Genomic DNA, 20259 nt, shown 5'->3' with positions numbered 1-20259 from the left:
TGGTAGTACAGCCTCTGTATTGTGTCAGTTTCCTTCGAGGCTGAGGTGATACTTAGTCAGACAGAAGTCCAGTCTAATGTGAAGGATAGCTTAGGAAGGGTTAAGCTAGAAAGTGTAAATTGGGATACACTACCTAATCAGTGTTTCTCTTTTGAGGGTACAGATGCATCCTCAATATTTCCAAGTAAGCCCTGCCACAGTTCTCACCTTAAGGGAGCCCATATTCTTGACTACCACCTTAAGACAACTAATAAGCAATTTACCAACAGACACACTAAAGCAATACTAAAGTTAACAATCCTATAATCAACAGAGCCAAGCAGATATGACACTAAAGATTCAAAAATTAAGAATAAAATCTAATCACTGAAGCCTCATTAAGTTCATGATGCACAGAAAGTGAATTTGTGCACACTTAGATATCAATTGATCATTTACAGTTGTTATTCATGTTTATAATAAATTCATTGTCCAATACACATAATGCACAATAGACAATTTACACTATATAGTATATACATACTCATAGAGAGTAAGCCCTTAAATGAAGCTTCAGGCTCCAGTGAATGAGGTCTCAGCCAGTGTAAATGAATGAGTTGTGGAAACAGTAAACTGAAAAGCTTGATCTGCACTATAATCAAATATAATTACTATATTTAAATACATTTTCATTATTTGGCAGTGAACTTCAGCTGATGTTCAATTTGTCTGAAGGAGTTTTGTACTCAATGCCAAAGTATACTTCTGGGTTCTGTGCACAGCATTTAGGAAAACAAAATAAACCTATAGAAAACTACAAAGTTGAAAAGCAAAAAAACAAATAACACAACAACCTTAAGGATTAAAGAAACCACAACTTCATGTGTATCAGCTTCACATGAATTAATGTATTCAGACAAATAGCATCAGCATCACTATTAGCCAAGTCAGTTGCCTTTGTACAGTAGATGCAAATGATTAGACACAGTTCTCTTAATGCAAAAGAGTAGCTCTGTTAGGGCCATGGTGCTCAGAACAGTGAAACATTTATGTGGTAGGAATAATGTTTAAACATCTATGTGCATATGGATCTTTAAATTGTGTTTTAACAAGTTTACTACTATTATTCTAGTGATTTATACAGTCAAGGCAAGCAAGAATACAGGAGGACATTAGAGTAACAGTGAATTAATGATCATATATGTTGTGGATCAATATTTATAATGGAACACATTATAGTAGTAGTAGTGAAAAAGAATACAGGTCAGACATGATACTAGGTCAGTCATATTGAAAGTCTGTCCAGACAAAGTGTCTATATTTTTCAGATTGCACAGCCATTCTCCCACTGCTTCTGTTTTGCTCATACAGTGAACACTATTTGCATTGATATTTACCATCAGCCAATTGTGACATTTGGCTCAGAGTCTTTAAGGCTATTTGGAGGCTCCATGATGATTTATGATATATGCTGATTTATGTTAGTAATTCACAGTAACCTGAGGATCGAGCTTATCCTCAGGTTACAGTGGACTACTGACAGGATTGATGTGTATGAGGTGCCTCGTGTGCACGGAATCATATTTTTTGTTTTGTTGTGGATGGTGTGATTCTCTATGATCCGCTGGCCATTCATCATCACCTACAGTTTTATGTTGACAAACTGTAATTAGTCATGACTGTAAATGAGGCAGGTAGGCACACTGGTCAAGACTGTCCTGTCTGGCAATGATGAGCAGTAACAGGACATTCTATGAAGATGAGGGAACATCAATATTTGGATAAATTATGACCTTCCCATGTCAATCCACTATTGATATTAGGGGCCCTCTGGACTTTGATTCCGATAGAAGAATTCCCACATGTTATCGGGTAGTGCGAGTGTGGTATTATCACAATTTAGCTCAGACACCTTATACACTAGTATTTGTGTGTGTGTGTGTGTGTGTGTGTGTGTGTGTGTGTGTGTGTGTGTGTGTGTGTGTGTGTGTGTGTGAGCTTAAATTGCATGACTAACAGTCCATGATATGTTGTTATATCCTTGATTGATGAGTGAAGTAATGATATTATTTCAGGGTCAAAATTGACTGCTTATAATCATTTGCATAATAAAAAAATGATGCTTACCAAACTGCATCTGTAAAGAACATTTTGTCCTATCCATCAAGGGAAAAGGTGTCTTACATTTTTAGCCAGCAAATGGGTTTTTAGGGCTGTTATTTTCCTCGCATCATTTTTTTGTTTTCCTTAGTGAATTATATTACAGTTATTTCACATGAGGCAGAGAATTGTAGGAATTAATTTCTATAGTGAGAAGAAGTTACGATTAGAAGTTGTGGACTAACTCAAGAATCCAGGAAGGGCTAGTTTTTCTCCCATTGCAGAAGAAAATTCTCCTTCAGCATCTTGGAAAATATCATTAAGGAAGTTGTCATTCATCCCTCAACCCTGAACATTTGTCTAGGAACCCTAATTTTCATTGCATGTCATAACTCACTGGACTTTATTTTAAATCAGAGGTGTTATTTCTTTCTGGGTTAATGTTACCCAATATTACTGCTAAAGAATCAACTGATCCTACATAGTCTGCTTGGAGTGATACTCTATTTGCTATCTTCCATAATTAAAGGGGACCGAAGATGTCCATGTGCGTCGCACCATTCTAGAATTTCAGTTAAGATCTTCTGGCATCAACATGCCCCACTTGAAAAACACACCACTCTCCTTCAGTGTGTGCAGTATGTGGATGCCACTGTAATTATAATAGCGCCATCAATTATAGTGAATTTGGCTCAAGGAAAAGGAAAAGCTGAAATTTTATATTACTGTATGCAAAATGTTCTGCAGGGTCATTCATTATACCTCTGTGCTACCAAGTTCTTATAATCTGTGTACCCAAGCTCTAGCCTATGAATAAGCAATCTGTCAAAAAGTTTGGCTCCACTTCTCATAACTGGTGCAATTTTCATTTCTCAAACAAGATCACATAATTCTCAAATGTTTTCACAGTCTAAAATGATTTCCTGTGACACCCCAACTGTCTTAATATGATGGCATCACTTTTTTTCCTGAATAATTTTTTATGTGTATATCCTCATGAGTTCCTTATATGAGAACAACAGGACATCACTTTTTACTTCCTGTGTGAAAATAGTATTTAGTTATCAAGATAATTCACTATGCACACAAAAATGTTCAGGTCTTATGAGTCTGTCCATTGTTTCTGTTGTTTATTGGAGCCATTGTTTCTGTGCTTTATCAGATCAAATGTATAACATGAACACAAGGCTCTGTACAGCATTGTTAACAGGCTATGCTCATCAGTTTTAGTCCATACAGCAGCTGGCCTTTTTGAACAGATCTCCCTCCCAGTAACTGTATCTCATCTAACCAGTTAAAAATTTATCACTGGTATTCTAGGCCTCCATACTCAATGATAATATGATTTAAGAGGATATCCTTCTAATAGCTAGTAAGAGATGACATTGCTGACAGCATGTTTACTAGACATGAATATCTTGTGAATATCAGATGGTTATATAAGATATTGAATATTTGGAGTATGTTGATAAGCTGTCATTACTTATAGAGTATGTCAAGCATCCTTGTAATTCTAGCTACATTTCTCTTCAATGCATTTGGGGAAAAAAGTGTTTGTGTGCTGATCAACATTTTAATTTCCACTTCTGTAATCCACATGAATTCACAGACATTTCTTCCTTATGATCCTTCATTTGCCAGACTGCCTTTTTCAGATTAGATCTGAAGACCAAGATGATCACAAAAACTTGCATGCGGTTTTGAATTGTTGATTTCATGAAGGGTACACCCATGTTTAAAAGATTTATAGATTTAAAAACAAAAAAACATGGTTGATGCAAACTTGCTTTTGACTGTAAATCTACTGGTATCTGATCTAATGGTGCTTATCAAAATTGCCATTTCTAAAGTTTGATGCCAAAGAGATTTACTACCGGTCAGTACCATCCAGTGCATGCAATCAGTGGCACTGTGAATATTGCATTTCTGGCATTCATATTTTGTAGCAGTGAAGTGGTGTCTGTTCATTTCAGAGCCGGTTTTTGTTGGTGTGCCTCAGTCTGCTCACATTCACTACTGTTATTTAATCTGTATTACCTCATAGTGTTGTAATTTATTATTGATCACATAACACTGAAACTTATACATAAATTATATCACTTAAAGATATCCTCATGGGACTAATTGCTTATATTATTCCCACATCATTGTGACTAATATAAAATGCTCTAACGCATTTAATACTTCAAATCTTTTAACGAGGCAACTGCTCAGCATGTGAAGGTTATCTTCACATCTTATCTTCCATGTGTGAAGGTACAGCACACTGAATAAAAGCACTAGTCATAAAAGCACTGTGCGGCTGTTTCTGTGCCCTTGGCAGTGTCGTCACATGGTAATTTATAAGATACAGTATATAACCTTGGCTCCATAGAATCTTGGAGGATGCTGAACAAAAGAGTCAGCAGAAGCTCTGATTGGCTGTTCTTGGTTAAAAAAAAAAAAAGCTCTGTTTCTAAGCTAGATTCAGTAGAAGCCACTGATTGTAGCCATACCAGAATCTGGTATAATCTGGACATTGACCATGTTTAAAAAAAAATGTAGCTTTGAGCTTATAGACATTATTCAGATGACAGAGCTCAAATCAATCCTTAAACTGCCATTGAACACAGGTCACAGATTACAGTGTGCAAACTGCACCGTTATTATAAGTGAATGTAATATAAACGGACTCCACAATGCTACTACTACAAGATACTTAATCCATTGAAGGTGACAATGCACAAAACATCATAATTGTTTATATTATGCAATATGTAAACATTACTTTAACTATACTGTTAAGCATACTTCATTCATTTTTTATTCGTTTTCAGCAACCGCTTTATTCTGGTCAGGGTTGTGGTGGATTTGAATCCTCTCCTGGGATTCACTGGGCATGATGCGGGAATGCACCCTGGATGGGGGGCTAGTCCCATTGCAGGGCACTATGTGGACAACCATTCACACCTATGGGCATTTTAGAGTAATCAGTTCACCTACCAGTTATTCGGAGGTGGGGGAAAACAACAGAAACTGAAACCCATTCAAACCACACAGACAGTAGCCTCAGCTCAAGATCTAACTGAGGGCCCTTAAGCTGTGGGGTGGCAACACTCCCAGTTTGCCCCTTTGCCCCATGACTAACATTGCCATATAGTGTCATGATAGTATTGATGTAGGATTTGATTTGAATAATTTGACTGGTGTCCCTTCTGCTTTCAGAAACCTTGGAAAGTCTGGCTTACGGGTGTCATGTCTAGGGCTGGGTGAGTATAGCGTGTGTTTTCTGATACTGTTTTATGTCTTGCATCATAGCTTTCCAATATCTGTGCTTGAAGATGTTATGCAAGTAATACTGAGCTGAGTTAAATACAGTTCTTGGGTAATTGAGTAGGAGATGTGTAGAACTGGTACTCTGAAAACAGTTTGGTTCCATGTTCTGACAGTTTGTGGGATCTTTGCAGGCACATGGGTAACCTTTGGAGGTCAAATCACAGATGAGGTATTGTGTAATTCTTTATGATCATCAATCTGTAATGTACACTACACACTGTTAAGTTAGCAACTTAAAGTTTTATGTAAATATGTACATAGAGATTCACAGTGGCAGTACACAGACACTTAATTTGATTTTCATTGTAATTTACATTATTAGAATTACATAGTAAGCACATTTCACATATTTGAAGTTGCCCATTTTATCTTGTGTAACTCTTTCCTGGCTGGGGCTTTTCAATAATATCTAGACTACCCTATTTAAAGCAAATACTTCACATCATTTTGCTGTCATCTATAAAACAGCATAAAATCAAGGGACAATAAAAGTGTAGTTTAGATCAATAAGATGACATGCAATTGAGAAGAATTACTGATATATTGAGCAATTTGTGTACCAAATTTAATTTAATGTGATCATGAGACTTGAAAGTTATGTACACAATAACTCAACTTTGTGAGGATATGGCCTTGAAGGACTGAACTTTTAGTTCTTTCCCAATTACTTTAATTATGCAGATCTTCTGTATGGTTATCTCCATTCATTCTGCTCAGGATTTCATCTGTTCCATTTTCTTTTATCCTCACTCTTCCCAGATAGCAGAGCAGTTAATGACGCTGGCATATGAAAATGGGATCAACCTGTTTGACACAGCTGAGGTGTATGCTGCGGGCAAGTGAGTGCTTTCTTTATCTTCTTCATCATTCACTCCTCTAAGGCGCAGAATGCTCACATGCTGTAATTCTAACAGGAGGCATGATGGACTATGCCTTCGTCAGTGATGAACAATGTTGGTGTGTTTTTATTAGCACATTAGTTAAGTGTGTCATTATGTATAGTTTGCACCACAATATGTTTTTTCCATGAATGTAATCTTCTTGCAGTTTTTTGAAGAAAGGATCTGCGGACAATCTAATTATTTTCAAGCCTTTAGAGCAATGTAATTCATTGTCATCCTCTTTTGTCTCTGGACATGTAGTTTCTGTAATTCACTGAGTGATGAATTTTATATAAAAGGATTTACAAGACACTTATATAATATATAATTTAATTTAAATATATAATTTAAGAGTATGTTTTTTTTAATCCAAAACCTCAGGGAAAAGTTACACCTAAGAATGGTAGAATGACAAAAATGCATTTTTTCTTAAATTAAAATGGTACATTGCAACAAAGATAGCAGTGTTTTTATGAATTGTAGAATATAAGAGGCAGGCTGGTAAATGTATATATGTATAAATCACAATGTGATGCCTAGACAGCTTCTGAGCTATACCCACTTACTGATTTTATCAAACGAGAAACAACACCATAGCTTATACCATAGTTTATGACACTATTCATTTGTGAAACACCCAACTGAACACTGTAATTCCATATTTGGATAAAGTCTATTCATGCATACCAACATGATGGATCAGGCTGGTTCTTCAAATCTGGCCCCTGAGGTCCACTGTCCTTCAGAGTTTACCTCCAATCTCAAACTCACAATTTTACAGCAGAATGATACTATAGACTTATTTCTGTGAACATTTCAGGTTTGTATCTGGTCCCCCACCAGAGATATTCAACCCAAAAGTAAGGGAATTTTTTTTTTATTATTGCACTTCCTTGCTCCATTAAAAAATTAAGATAAGTCTCAAACCTGAAATGTTCTGGATGCACAAAAAAAAAAAAAAAAAATTGAGACTCAAACCCTTCCAATTATAAAATGACCCTAAAGGTGGAACTGTAAGCAATCTTGAGCATTACATTTGGAATTACTCTAAGTTCTAAGTCTAAGGAACATGAATGTGCAAGATATTTATATCAGATCAGTTTTTGTTCCAATGAGCTACGGCCATTCTGTGCTTGCCCTAACATAAAGCTGGTCATCATAGTTAAACCAAGTAAAACTGTTAGTAACTCTGAATATCTACTCTTGGTTTGATCCATGGGTTTCACCTTCAGCTGTATTTTTTGTTAAAAAAGGATAAACCCACATCAAGACCAGCGAGCTGTCTATGGGAGAAAAGCAATCCATTTTGAAACTGAGAAAAGAGGGAAAATCGATCAGAGTCATTACACAAGCTTTGGGCATAGCCAATACAACAATTTGGAATGCTCTGAAAAAGAAAGAAACCACTGGTGTACTAACAACCAGACATCGTACAGATCGGCCAAGGATAATGACAACAGTTGAGGACAGAAACAATATGAAAGCTGTGAAGAACAACCTGTGACATCACCAACAACCCCCACAGGGCAGGGCTGAAGATATCACAATCCACCATTCAAAGAAGGCTTTGAGAGCAGAAATATCGAGGCTGCACTACAAGATGCAAACCACTCATCAGCAGTAAGAATCGGAAAGCCGGATTGGAATTCGCAAAGAAATACAAAGATGAGCCACAAAAGTTCTGGAACCAAGATTAACCTCTACCAAAGTGATGGAAAGGTATGGAGAAAGAAAGGATCTGCTCATGATACGCAACATACAACTCATCCGTCAAGTACGGTTTAGGTAGTGTCATGGCTTAGGCTTGCATGACTGCTGCTGGAATGGGCTCACACATCTTTACTTTTACATATACATTTATTCATTTAGCAGGTGCTTTTATCCACAGTGACTTACAAATGAAGAAATACAAGCAAAGCGATATATCAAGTGGAGAACAGTACAAGTAGTGCTACCATACAAGATTTTTAATTGAGTTCTGGAGAAGCATAGTAGAGGTGTAAGTGCAGAATGTGCGTGTTTTTTAATATATAAAGGGGGAGGGGGATGGTTACTTATGGTGTAACTCATGATGGTAGCAGTATTTTGGAGGAACTTCATGATGCAGCAAGAAAATGACCCAAAACACACTGCCAACTTAACAAAGGACTTCATCAGGGGGAAAAAGTGAAGGTTTTAGACTGGCCAAATCAATCACCAGACCATAACCCAATGACCATGCATTTCACCTCCTGAAGAGAAGACTGAAGAGTGGACGCGCCCCCCCCCCCCAACAAACAGCAACTGAACAAAGCTGCAGTACAAGCCTGAAAAAGCATCACAAAAGAAGAATGCAACAGTTTGGAGATGTCAGTGGGTTGGCGGCTTGATGCAGTTACTGCAAGCAAGGGATATGTGCTATTTACTTTAAGACTGTTCCAATACTTTTGCTCACATAAAGATTGAGTGGTCTGCCAACAATGGTGCCATATTCTAAATTGTTTAACACATTTGATGGAAATGAAATGAAAAGCTGAAATTCTGATTTATCGACTCATCTTTTCATCTCAAACTCAAATATCTTCAGTGTATAACCTTGCCATTCCAATATTTTTGGAGGGGACTGTATACACGTGTTTTTGTGTGCATTATGCATCTGTGTTATACTGGGCTAGGCACCTGCTTCTCTCCCTGGTTGCATGAGCAAATTATGTCGGATACCATTGTAAGCATAGCAACACAGATCAACACACCTCTCCCTTATCAGTCATAAGACACCCACTCCTTATCACATTACCCTTCTTTGCTTCTATAGAACTGCTACTGCCACTGATATGAAAAAAATATTCGGTTCCATGAACTGTATCTTACAGAACAATTCTGTTATTTCAGACTACTGTCCAGATAAATACTTTGTGTTTGTCTGAGGAGACTGCAGGGCTTTTTTTCCTCCGGATACGCTAGCATTTTTTGTCTGCATCCGTTCATGTTTCAATAAATCTTCAGTTGCAAAAACTTACTTTGCCTGAATGCAGAAATAATGGAACACATTCATAAAGAACACGCTCTGCACCTTACAGGACAGGGATACTTCATCCGTCATTAAACACACAGAGCTTCTCCCCATCAGCCCAGCCTGCCTTTTACTCAAAATATCCTCTCAGATCAGCAGGCAATCAGTTTATGCCTGTGTTTGATGCTGTGAGATTATTTAATATCACTGCATTTTACCCACTGCTTCATTAGCCTGATTTTTTTGGAATAAAAAGCAGGGGGTCCCTAATGCTGTAATATCTGAAGTAAAATCTTTTAAAGAATGAACTAGTGCACCTTTTGTTCTCACAGTTATAATGTGATAATTGTCTTTTTTCTTAAAGGGCCGAAGTAGTTCTTGGCAGTATCATAAAGAAGAAAGGATGGAGGTAGAGTCTTTCATTTCTATCTTTTTTCCCCTGTGGGGTTTTCAGTAACAGTACTGTCTTTAAATATGACATGTCAGTGTGGATCATGATATTTTTTTCTGCTAGAAGAGGACTGCAGACATGGTCTTTATGGAAGAGAATAGAGACTGTATATACAGTACCTTGTGGTTCCTTTCATTTTGACCTACATTCCTCATATATCTCCAACTACCAAAGTTGCAATTCTCACAACCTTCAGCCCACAACCTTATCACATGATCAAGCATCAAGCACCTACCCCCAGTCAAAGTCAACTGATTAATAGTGGAACTCAACTGTTTGCATCCACACTACTCCTTTTAAACAGTCCAGATGTTTCTTAGTGATGTCACATGCCATCATTGTATCTGTGATGATTTCAAACCTTTGTTATCTGTCTGGTTTGATTAATGTTTTTACCAAATGTTTACATTTACTGATTTAGTCTTGTCTAATCCTGTTGCACATTTCAGTAATGTCTACCCATTTGGTCTACCCTTCTGTTACACTGGTTTTAATAAAACCAAAAAAACCTGCATTTGCAGTTGTCTCTTCCTGACCATATTAAGCAGTAATGCCAAGCATCTATGAGAAACTCTATATTAAAAATAAGGCATTCATTCATTGGTGTTTTCATAATGGTGCTGTCAAATAAATCTTCCAGTCATGTACATTATCTCAATGTGGAAAAGGAATGAAAAAATAGATTGATGATTGTTCAGTCAGTTACACTTTAATGAAACCTAAATGTGGCTAAAGGTGTCATTTGCTGTCTTAATTTGATTATCTGTTGAGTGTGAAACATGGGATTGAATCTTATCTCTATGTACAATTACAGCTTGGTTTAATGAAATAATGTTGAATAATACAATCCAATTACCCAATCCAATTACCCATTGGATTCATCCAATTACCCATTATGTTTCCTGGCCTTTTCATTGATAAGGGTCTTGGGGCATTACCTGGAACCTGTCCTGGAAAATGTGTTAAAACTTCATCTTCCACAATGTCACTACAAAGGTCTCACTGCACTTGTTCTATTTTTCTTTCACAGACGCTCCAGTTTGGTTATTACCACCAAGATCTACTGGGGTGGAAAGTGAGTCATTGTATGTTTGTGTATATGTGTCACGGTGAAGGTTACCTGTATCTTTGTGCCTGAGAAAAGACTTAGAAGTTCAAGCTAGAATTTGGCAAATTATAGAGAGCTCTCACATATAATGTCTGACTATGTATACCGTATGTGTGTGTTCAAGTGAGGTTTAAGAACACCTTGCCCCCCGTGTAGTCCCTCTCCAGGTGACCAGAACCACAGCTGTAATTGTTTCCTGAATGTGCTTTGGATCGATCCCACCCATAGAGCATTGCTCTTTTCCGCAACCTAAATTAAAGGTCCTAGGCCAACACTAATGAGAGGCTGTGAGGTGTAATTTTAATGGGCTGACATTTCCCATTTGTTAAGCAATTTAGAAATTTTTTTTAAAAATCACTGTGAATAATGATGATGTACACTGCCCAGCCAAAAAAGAAGGTCACTGTTTAGATTTAAATAAGCAAATACTTAAGAGCCTGTGATTGGATCATTATTGCAGTGATTAATATGTTTCAGCTGGCAACAGTGCAGCTACACACTGATACATTGTGTAGCTTCTAATTCTTAAACAACCATGTCGGAAGATGTATCCCATGATCGTGGAAAAGATGTTATTGTGTTTCAGAAGAGGGCAAAATATTGACCTGCATCAAGCAAAGAAAACAACTAAGGAGACTGCTAAAATCCCTGTAATTGGGTTAAGAACTGTCCAACGTATTATTAAAACCTGGAAGGAGAGTGGTGAACTGTCAGTTTTGAGGAAGAACTGTGGTCAAAAAAATTACTTTTCAAAATCGTGATTGGAGATCTTTAAAACGCTCGGTGAAGTTACATCATAAAAAATCGACAGTGGAGCTCATGGCTATGTGTGCTAGTGAAAGTAAGAGCATTTCCACATACACAGTGTGACGTGAACTTACAGGATTGGGACTAAACAGCTTTGTGGTCTAATCAAATAAAAGTGACTTCAGTTTGCTGGGGAGCATAAAGATTGGACTGTGGAGCAATGGAAAAGGGTCATGTGGGCTGATGAGTCCATATTTTTGCCTATTTCAAAGCAATGGGTGCATCAGGGTAAGAAGGGAAGCACATGAAACGATGCACTCATCATGCATAGTGCCTACTGTACAAGCCTCTGGAGGAAGTGTTATGATCTGGGGTTGCTTCAATTGGTCAGGTCTAGGCTCAGCAACATTATGTAGCAATAAAATGAAGTGAGCTGAGAGCCTGAATGTACTGAATGATCAGATCTTTGTTTAGTGATTCTTCTCTGCTCCAGCAAACTTATTCAACTTTAAAAATGTTTAGTAATTTTTTATATATGTGTATGTGTGTGTGTGTGTGTGTGTGTGTGTGTGTGTGTGTGTGTATATATATATATATATATATATATATATATATATATATATATATATATATATATATATATATATATATATATAAGGTAAATCAGGGTGCTTCTTTAAGTGCTTTTCTTTAAAATCACCATAATAGTATATTTTCTGTATACAGTTCATGTGCTTTTCACTTGTTTCTTTACATTATAGGCATGCAGGTTAATACTGATAGCAGCATTATTCAAAATAATTTATAATAATCAAATAATTTATTCAGTCAATGTGTTTGTTGATTTAACATTTTAACAATTTCAGATTTTGGGATTGGGATTTAGCTGTCAGAATTAGTATACCTGAATTGACCTTGATAAGTTTTGAAACTTTGCACAGTTATTGTACTACCATCAATGTCTGTCGTGTGTTTTTCAGAGCAGAAACAGAAAGAGGATTGTCAAGAAAGCATATAATAGAGGGTAAGTCGCTACAAATAATCTTTACAATCCTGAGGAGCTTCTGTTGTACATGGATGAACTGATCGTGTTTTCTTTACTTTGTAGGTCTGAAAGCGTCTTTGGAGAGACTGCAGCTAGAATATGTTGATGTGGTATTTGCTAATAGACCGGATCCCAACACACCGATGGAAGGTAAGCATGCATGCTGGGATGCTGTACCATCCTGCCTCTCTGTCTGCTTAGGTAGAATGGTTTGCTTAGGGTTTCTGCCACTTCTCACATGCAGCATGGCTACAACAGCCACCCCTCCCCACCCCTTAATGCTCCTCACATTTTTACACTTCTGTGTCATTAATTGTATTATTCTAAGCCCTTTTTGTGTGTAGTTTGTAGCATGTTTTCTGATTATCCTTAGCGTCTGTATATGTGGACTGAATTTAAATTTAGGTAGCATTCTCATTTAATCATTAAAGTAATTGCACAAGAGGAATGAAGCATGTATGATTTAAATGGTTTGTAAAAATATAATAATAGCATAAACTGCATTTGTTGTAACTTTTGTTTCTGACCATAACCCGGGTTCTCTGACAGGATGAATGTGGCACCTCACCATGGGATATGCCTCTATGCATAGTACTCAGAAGCCCTTGTTTTAATACACCAATTTTCATTGGCTGATGTGCATCACATACAGTATGTATCGAGAAGGGGACACACACCCTGTACTTCCAATTTTATTATTTTTCCAATTATCTGAAGCACAAATGTCCAGAACAGAAATACCCTGAATCATTGCCATTCCAAAGTAGAGTGCGCATGTAAACCAGCTGTGGGCTGGTTTGTTAGTGTATGCTAATTCGAGAGTATCCATGAACCAATGGAACAAGCTCCAATGGGACAAGTCCATGAAACAAACAACTGATCACCCTTCCTGAATACCTTTGTGCCAGTCCATGATGTGTGGCACATGCAACAGATACAGCATGTATGGCTGCTGTTGTTTTTCTGAAACAAATTGTAGGGGATGGACAGCCAACAGTTCCAGGAGGAATGATTCAAAATTATTGAAGATAAGAGCCATGTTATGTTTTAGTGTAACTCCAGGATCCCCTACAGTAGTGCGAATTGAGTGCAAGTTGCATACACCGAGTGAACATAAATGTTATTCACTTGTTTTGGTGAGACTATCATCAATAATGGGTGCGCACGGTGGCTTAGTGGTTAAGCCACTGAAAACTCCTGAAAAGGAGTAAGCGGTTGAAGATGGATCATCAATAATGGCAATGTATCCGTGACAATATTTTGAGATCTACCTCCCAGTGTGGTTCAAAAGGAGGACATGACAGATTATCCAAAACCTACAATAAAACCCTTGAGGGAGCAAGCTGATAATATGCTGATAATATGCAAGATGGGGATAATATGCTCTCTTCACAAAATAGCATATTAGGGGGTTTTGATCCAGTCATCGAACCCCACATGGCAACTGTAACAAAGTACATGTTAATAGAGGAAAATACCTTGCCATCTCAAGGAGGCACTGTAGTAATAGCACCATCATATCCTGTCCTGGAGGTGCTAGTGGAAACACTTTGCAGGGAAGTGTAAACTGGACTCCAACTGGAACTGCACATGTTGGAACAAGCTCCAGAACAAAGACCATTTTGGGGAAGAGGGTGTCAGTGTTTGGCCAGACTGACAATTTACTCCCCACTGCAGAATACTAGGTACAGTGAGGGAAAAAAGTATTTGATCCCCTGCTGATTTTGTACGTTTGCCCACTGACAAAGAAATGATCAGTCTATAATTTTAATGGTAGATTTATTTGAACAGTGAGAGACAGAATAACAACAAGAAAATCCAGAAAAACGCATGTAAAAAATGTTATAAATTGATGTGCATTTTAATGAGGGAAATAAGTATTTGACCCCTCTGCAAAACATGACTTAGTACTTGGTGGCAAAACCCTTGTTGGCAATCACAGAGGTCAGACGTTTCTTGTAGTTGGCCACCAGGTTTGCACACATCTCAGGAGGGATTTTGTCCCACTCCTCTTTGCAGATCTTCTCCAAGTCATTAAGGTTTCGAGGCTGACGTTTGGCAACTCGAACCTTCAGCTCCCTCCACAGATTTTCTATGGGATTAAGGTCTGGAGACTGGCTAGGCCACTCCAGGACCTTAATGTGCTTCTTCTTGAGCCACTCCTTTGTTGCCTTGGCCATGTGTTTTGGGTCATTGTCATGCTGGAATACCCATCCACGACCCATTTTCAATGCCCTGGCTGAGGGAAGGAGGTTCTCACCCAAGATTTGACGGTACATGGCCCCGTCCATCGTCCCTTTGATGCGGTGAAGTTGTCCTATCCCCTTAGCAGAAAAACACCCCCAAAGCATAATGTTTCCACCTCCATGTTTGACGGTGGGATTGGTGTTCTTGGGGTCATAGGCAGCATTCGTCCTCCTCCAAACACGTCGAGTTGAGTTGATACCAAAGAGCTCCATTTTGGTCTCATCTGACCACAACACTTTCACCCAGTTGTTCTCTGAATCATTCAGATGTTCATTGGCAAACTTCAGATGGGCATGTATATGTGCTTTCTTGAGCAGCGGACCTTGTGGGCGCTGCAGGATTTCAGTCCTTCATGGCGTAGTGTGTTACCAATTGTTTTCTTGGTGACTATGGTCCCAGCTGCCTTGAGATCATTGACAAGATCCTCCCGTGTATTTCTCGGCTGATTCCTCACTGTTGCAACTCCATGAGGTGAGATCTTGCATGGAGCCCCAGGCCGAGGGGGATTGACAGTTCTTTTGTGTTTCTTCCATTTGCGAATAATCGCACCAACTGTTGTCACCTTCTCACCAAGCTGCTTGGCAATGTTCTTGTAGCCCATTCCAGACTTGTGTAGGTCTACAATCTTGTCCCTGACATCCTTGGAGAGCTCTTTGGTTTTGGCCATGGTGGAGAGTTTGGAATCTGATTGATTGATGGCTTCTTTGGACAGGTGTCTTTTATACAGGTAACAAGCTGAGATTAGGAGCACTCCCTTTAAGAGTGTGCTCCTAATCTCAGCTCGTTACCTGTGTAAAAGACACCTGGGAGCCAGAAATCTTTCTGATTGAGAGGGGGTCAAATACTTATTTTCCTCATTAAAATGCAAATCAATTTCTAACATTTTTGATATGCGTTTTTCTGGATTTTCTTGTTGTTATTCTGTCTCTCACTGTTCAAATAAATCTACCATTAAAATTATAGACCGATCATTTCTTTGTCAGTGGGCAAACGTACAAAATCAGCAGGGGATCAAATACTTTTTTCCCCTCACTGTAGCATGTAATTTATTCTTCTTTTCACCTTGAGAGAAAGCCTTGGCAGGCTGACTCTTCTGGGTTGGGGTGGATGGGGACCATCTTCTTTGACCATGCTACTCTGGCCTCCAAGAGATTAGGCTCCAGAGGTCCTACTTGTGTTACCATGGGGCATTCTGGGATCCTAAAAGAGACTGGAGGCTTGCTACCTGTGCATAGGTCTGGTGAGGGCCAGTGGGCAGGGCAGCTTCACCCTCTCCTTTCTTTTCCTTGCAATGCTGTTGCATGGAGGCTGCAGAAGGGCCAAACAAGTCCTTAGGGTCTACCAGAACATCCAATAACAGGATTTTCTCCTTGTAAGAAAGGCTGGATATGTTAAACCAGTATGCTCTCTTCTGTGCCACCATGATACCCACATCAGTCATGATATACTGTAGATCACATCCCACTTAGTGTCCTCCTCTTGCTCAGCCTGATATGCCATAAGCATGAAGGAGATCTTAGAGGATCTTGCTGCCATGCTGACTGACCAGTAACATTTTTCTGTCTGGAAGTTATCTGACTTAGAGGGAAAGGAGGACTCAGCTTCTATCCCAGACCTAATTTGCCAATTGCCTCAATTGTAGGCAGGTAATAAACTAAATTTTCTAAGATGTCCACACAATCTAGCAGAGAACCCCACGATGGGGTTTTTGGCAGAAAAAGGTTTATTCCACAAGCTGGTGATTTCCTCTTTGCACTCCAGCTGGGTAAAAGTTGCCTTGATGTGTGTTTGGTTTTAGGTAGCTGATTCCCTTCATAGTGAGAGCTGGTGGAGCTCTGAGTGCATTTGGCCAGGAAATGCCCACCTTCTCTGTGTTGCATTTGCACACATCCTGCACATCCATGTTGAGAGGCATAGTGACAATGGTATCACAGTCATCGTTTCAATTTAAGTGTGTCCACACTCCAAGTAAGTGAGACAAGTCTTCTGCGTCTGTGGGAATTTGTGCCCTGGCTGGGAAACCATTGCTGAACATTTACACTATCAGGTTGGCTTCATCGACCTGATCTTGTAAGAGGCTTTGCTACACTGCTGGCAGCCAGCAGAGGGTGGCAGCATCACATAGTGCAAGTGGCCATTCAGGAGAACTCAGTTGCCCAGAATTCTCCAGGTTGGTTAACCTGGACTGCCTTCACCTGCAAGGCAGGATACATAAGGCCAGCCTTTGACACAGCCCTTTGTTGCACATTTGTCGGGGGATGACCTGTATGGTATGTCAGTGCTTTGCCTGAGGCAAGGTGAGAAGGGCAAAAGAAATAGGAGAAAATTAATTTAAAACAATTAGAAAAGGAACTGAAATGAAAATCATAAAGAAAGCAGAGGAAATAAGGGTCTAAATAGAATAAAGGCTTGTTCTGGAAAGAGAACGTAAGTTGAAGATATAAGACCCAATTGAGAAGAAGAGGATATGTAAGAAGTGAAAACTACCTTTGTGGGAGCAAATTCCCATTTTGATATTTTATTTGTCACAGTTCAGTAAAAAGATTCCTTTGTTGAAGTATACCATTTTGGCATCTCTTGCTTGTTTTTTCCTGCCTTTTCCCCAACTTTGCATTGTAGCTGTGCCTGCCCCACCTGTAGCCAATCTGTCAAGTGGCATGGTGGTAGAGTAATTAATCAAAGTATGGTGATCCCAGTTTGAGTCTTGGTAGGGCTGTTATTTCATCACCAATCACACCCAAACCCTGCCCTTAGCCTTTATATCACCAATATATAAACCCTGCTTTTATTTGTTTATAAACAAGCAGGGGTTTTCACTCTGCAATTGGGTCCATTCTGAACCAACCCACAACAGATCCCCTTTGCACTGGTAGTTGTCTGTGCAACCTCTGCACCCATCATCAAATTACCTGGTGTGGTCCCCAGCAATAGGTCTTGGTCCAACAAACTATTTTGGGATGCTAGTCTGCAATGGAGGTTCTTCAGGGAGAGACATTATAATTGAAATATGGGCTTCTGAGGAAAACATACTATTGAGAGGCGTATCCCACAGTGAGATACCTCACACATGCTACCATAGCACCTACGGTTGTTAGGGCCCTATTCAGAGTTGAGTTAAGCACATGTAGTGATGAGTTAATATAGCATTTCAGACCTCCAGCCTGAACAACTTGCATATCAATATTTATAATTACTCTGTGATATTCAGTGATGTTCAATATTTATTTTAATGAAATTGTGAATTTTTGGTTTTTGTTTTCGTTAACAGTTTCCTATATTACCCCCTATGCCATTCAACTACCTGCTGATAGTGGTGCCAGTGAGATTTTGTTCTTAGCTTCATCTCTACATAAACATACTGGTGCAGCAGTTCTTTAATACTTTAGTCTGTTCGGCTCGCTCACCTAATCATCTGTACACTCGGAATCAAAGAGATACCGTTTCAAAGTCTCAACTTTCATGCTAATACTGCTGTCCTTGATCAAAGCCACTGTGCTTGTCATGTCATAGCTCAATTAATATTTTTGTGATGGATTCAGTCACTTATTTTTTTTTTCATTCCTGCCTAAGCTTCATAAATTCTGCCACTGACTGGACAAAGTATTGACAGCCAATAAATGTGGGTGGAACTGACATCGATACATTGAGAAATTTGCAGTCATTGCATGTGATATTATGACTAGGTTCATAGCAAGGACCATCATATAGTCTCTTTAATATATTTACAAATATATTAGACAACTACTGAATGTTTATTGGAATATTTGCCTGTTTCTTTTTTATATATTATAATATATTAGTCTAAATCATATTTTTTAAAATTGTCTCTTGATTTTACATTGTATTTCATTTGACAACAACGGGGAAAAAGTAACCTGCTTCATCGGTCTACATTTCTTCCACCAGATTTTTTTTGTTCTGAAATGAAAAGTACTTGTTTATTAAAGCAGTGGTATATAGACAACTGAAAAAGTCAGTCTCAGAAGTTATACACAAGAAAAATATGGCAGTCTCATGAACTGCACATGGGTAATATTAATAAGCTTAATGGACTACTCAGAAAATTTACTTGAATACCTGCTTAAATCAACTGTGAATAAGTAAAACTTTTCAGCATAAATATTGACTTTTCAACATAAGTTGCAGACTTAAGTCACCAACTCTGAATACAGCTCATAATAGTGTTTATAACCTTAGAATTTCATAATGTCATGCTTTTGGCATGTCATGTGGTTTTTGTTCCTGATCAACAATGGCATGTTCACTTTGTTCTTGAATGGCTCCCATAGCAAACTGCACAATATACTAATTTACTTTCTAATATAGATGCCATATTAATAGCTAACTACTTCGTTCTCAGTCTGAACTGATTAGTGACACTGTAGTATGGGAGCTACACTTTTACTTAAATCTCTAATGATGCCCGGCTTGATGTGTGGCTATGCAAAATCATAGAATGGTTTATAGCTGAGGTTGGTGCTGCTGAGGTAGGTTCTTTAGAAATGACTGCACGACCATGTTGAGCAGGAGCCGGTTCCTTCCAGGAATCTGCATAGGTTCATTACATTCATCATTTTATCAAGTTATTTCACAATATTTTGCTTGTTTTTTGTCACCAGGAAATCCATTTAGCACCTCAAAAACAAGAACATTCATCATAGAAGGTATACTGTAGCCTCAGTCAGAGTCCTGATCTCTTGTATCCAAAAGCATTTTATTGTAATGAATGTGACTTTTCACCCTGTTTTTCTTGGTGTGAGGATCTGGCCATGTCTATAAAATGCTTTAAAAATATATATATTTTTTTAGAATTACCTCTAGAAACCAATATGCTTTAGAATGATTGATTTATTTGATTATTCTATACATCTTGCAAAGTGAATTTGGAAAATTTCATTGCATCTGAGCCTTGGTTAATTTCCCCACCCATGCATTTTAATTTGATTTGAGTTGGAATATTTTAACCAGCAACCATTTATACTAATGTCTGTCATTAAAGTTCACATATATGAAAATATACTTAATTGGCATCTTTCAGTATAGATGCTAAATTGATAATATTTATCCAGGATAATAGAAAGCTTTCTGTCTGCCTGTGTCTTTGTGTTAAAATACTAAGAAGCTACACATCCCAGCACCTGTGCATATGTGCCCAGCATATGTGCCCTGTTACCTGGTGCATCTCCTTTCATTTCTTAGGTCAGTTTTGGTTAACACACCGGAATATTTTTGCAAGATGATTTTGTATAGTGTGTTGCTGAGGGTGATTTTCATGCATGCTTATTTTGTTTTTATTTCTTATTTAGAATACTTTTCTAACTATGCATTTTACCCTTTGCATGTCTGAATGAGTATTTTTTTGCACTTGTTCACAAATCTTACAAATGATTTTTT

The 20259-nt window shown here is 38.2% G+C and overlaps 1 protein-coding gene across 5 annotated transcripts in view; it reads left to right on the top strand.

Annotated features, from left to right (window-relative positions):
* kcnab2b (potassium voltage-gated channel subfamily A regulatory beta subunit 2b) overlaps window positions 1-20259 on the top strand; it is an 80159-nt gene that overhangs the window by 48644 nt on the left and 11256 nt on the right. For 3 of the 5 annotated variants that reach the window (XM_047160234.2, XM_017488207.3, XM_017488209.3), the window contains 7 exons: window positions 5284-5327; window positions 5526-5563; window positions 6154-6233; window positions 9632-9676; window positions 10749-10793; window positions 12554-12597; window positions 12682-12768. In XM_047160234.2, the coding sequence (XP_047016190.1) occupies window positions 5284-5327; window positions 5526-5563; window positions 6154-6233; window positions 9632-9676; window positions 10749-10793; window positions 12554-12597; window positions 12682-12768 (383 nt within the window). Of the gene's footprint in view, window positions 1-5283; window positions 5328-5525; window positions 5564-6153; window positions 6234-9631; window positions 9677-10748; window positions 10794-12553; window positions 12598-12681; window positions 12769-19484; window positions 19530-20259 lie in introns of all 5 variants that reach the window. The other 2 variants (XM_017488206.3, XM_017488208.3) reach the window with 1 other exon arrangement.

This window comes from Ictalurus punctatus, chromosome 15 (assembly GCF_001660625.3).
Source record: "Ictalurus punctatus breed USDA103 chromosome 15, Coco_2.0, whole genome shotgun sequence".
Lineage (NCBI taxonomy): Eukaryota > Metazoa > Chordata > Actinopteri > Siluriformes > Ictaluridae > Ictalurus > Ictalurus punctatus.
Note: the sequence above shows the minus strand (reverse complement) of the source record. Positions and strands in the feature narration are given on the sequence as shown.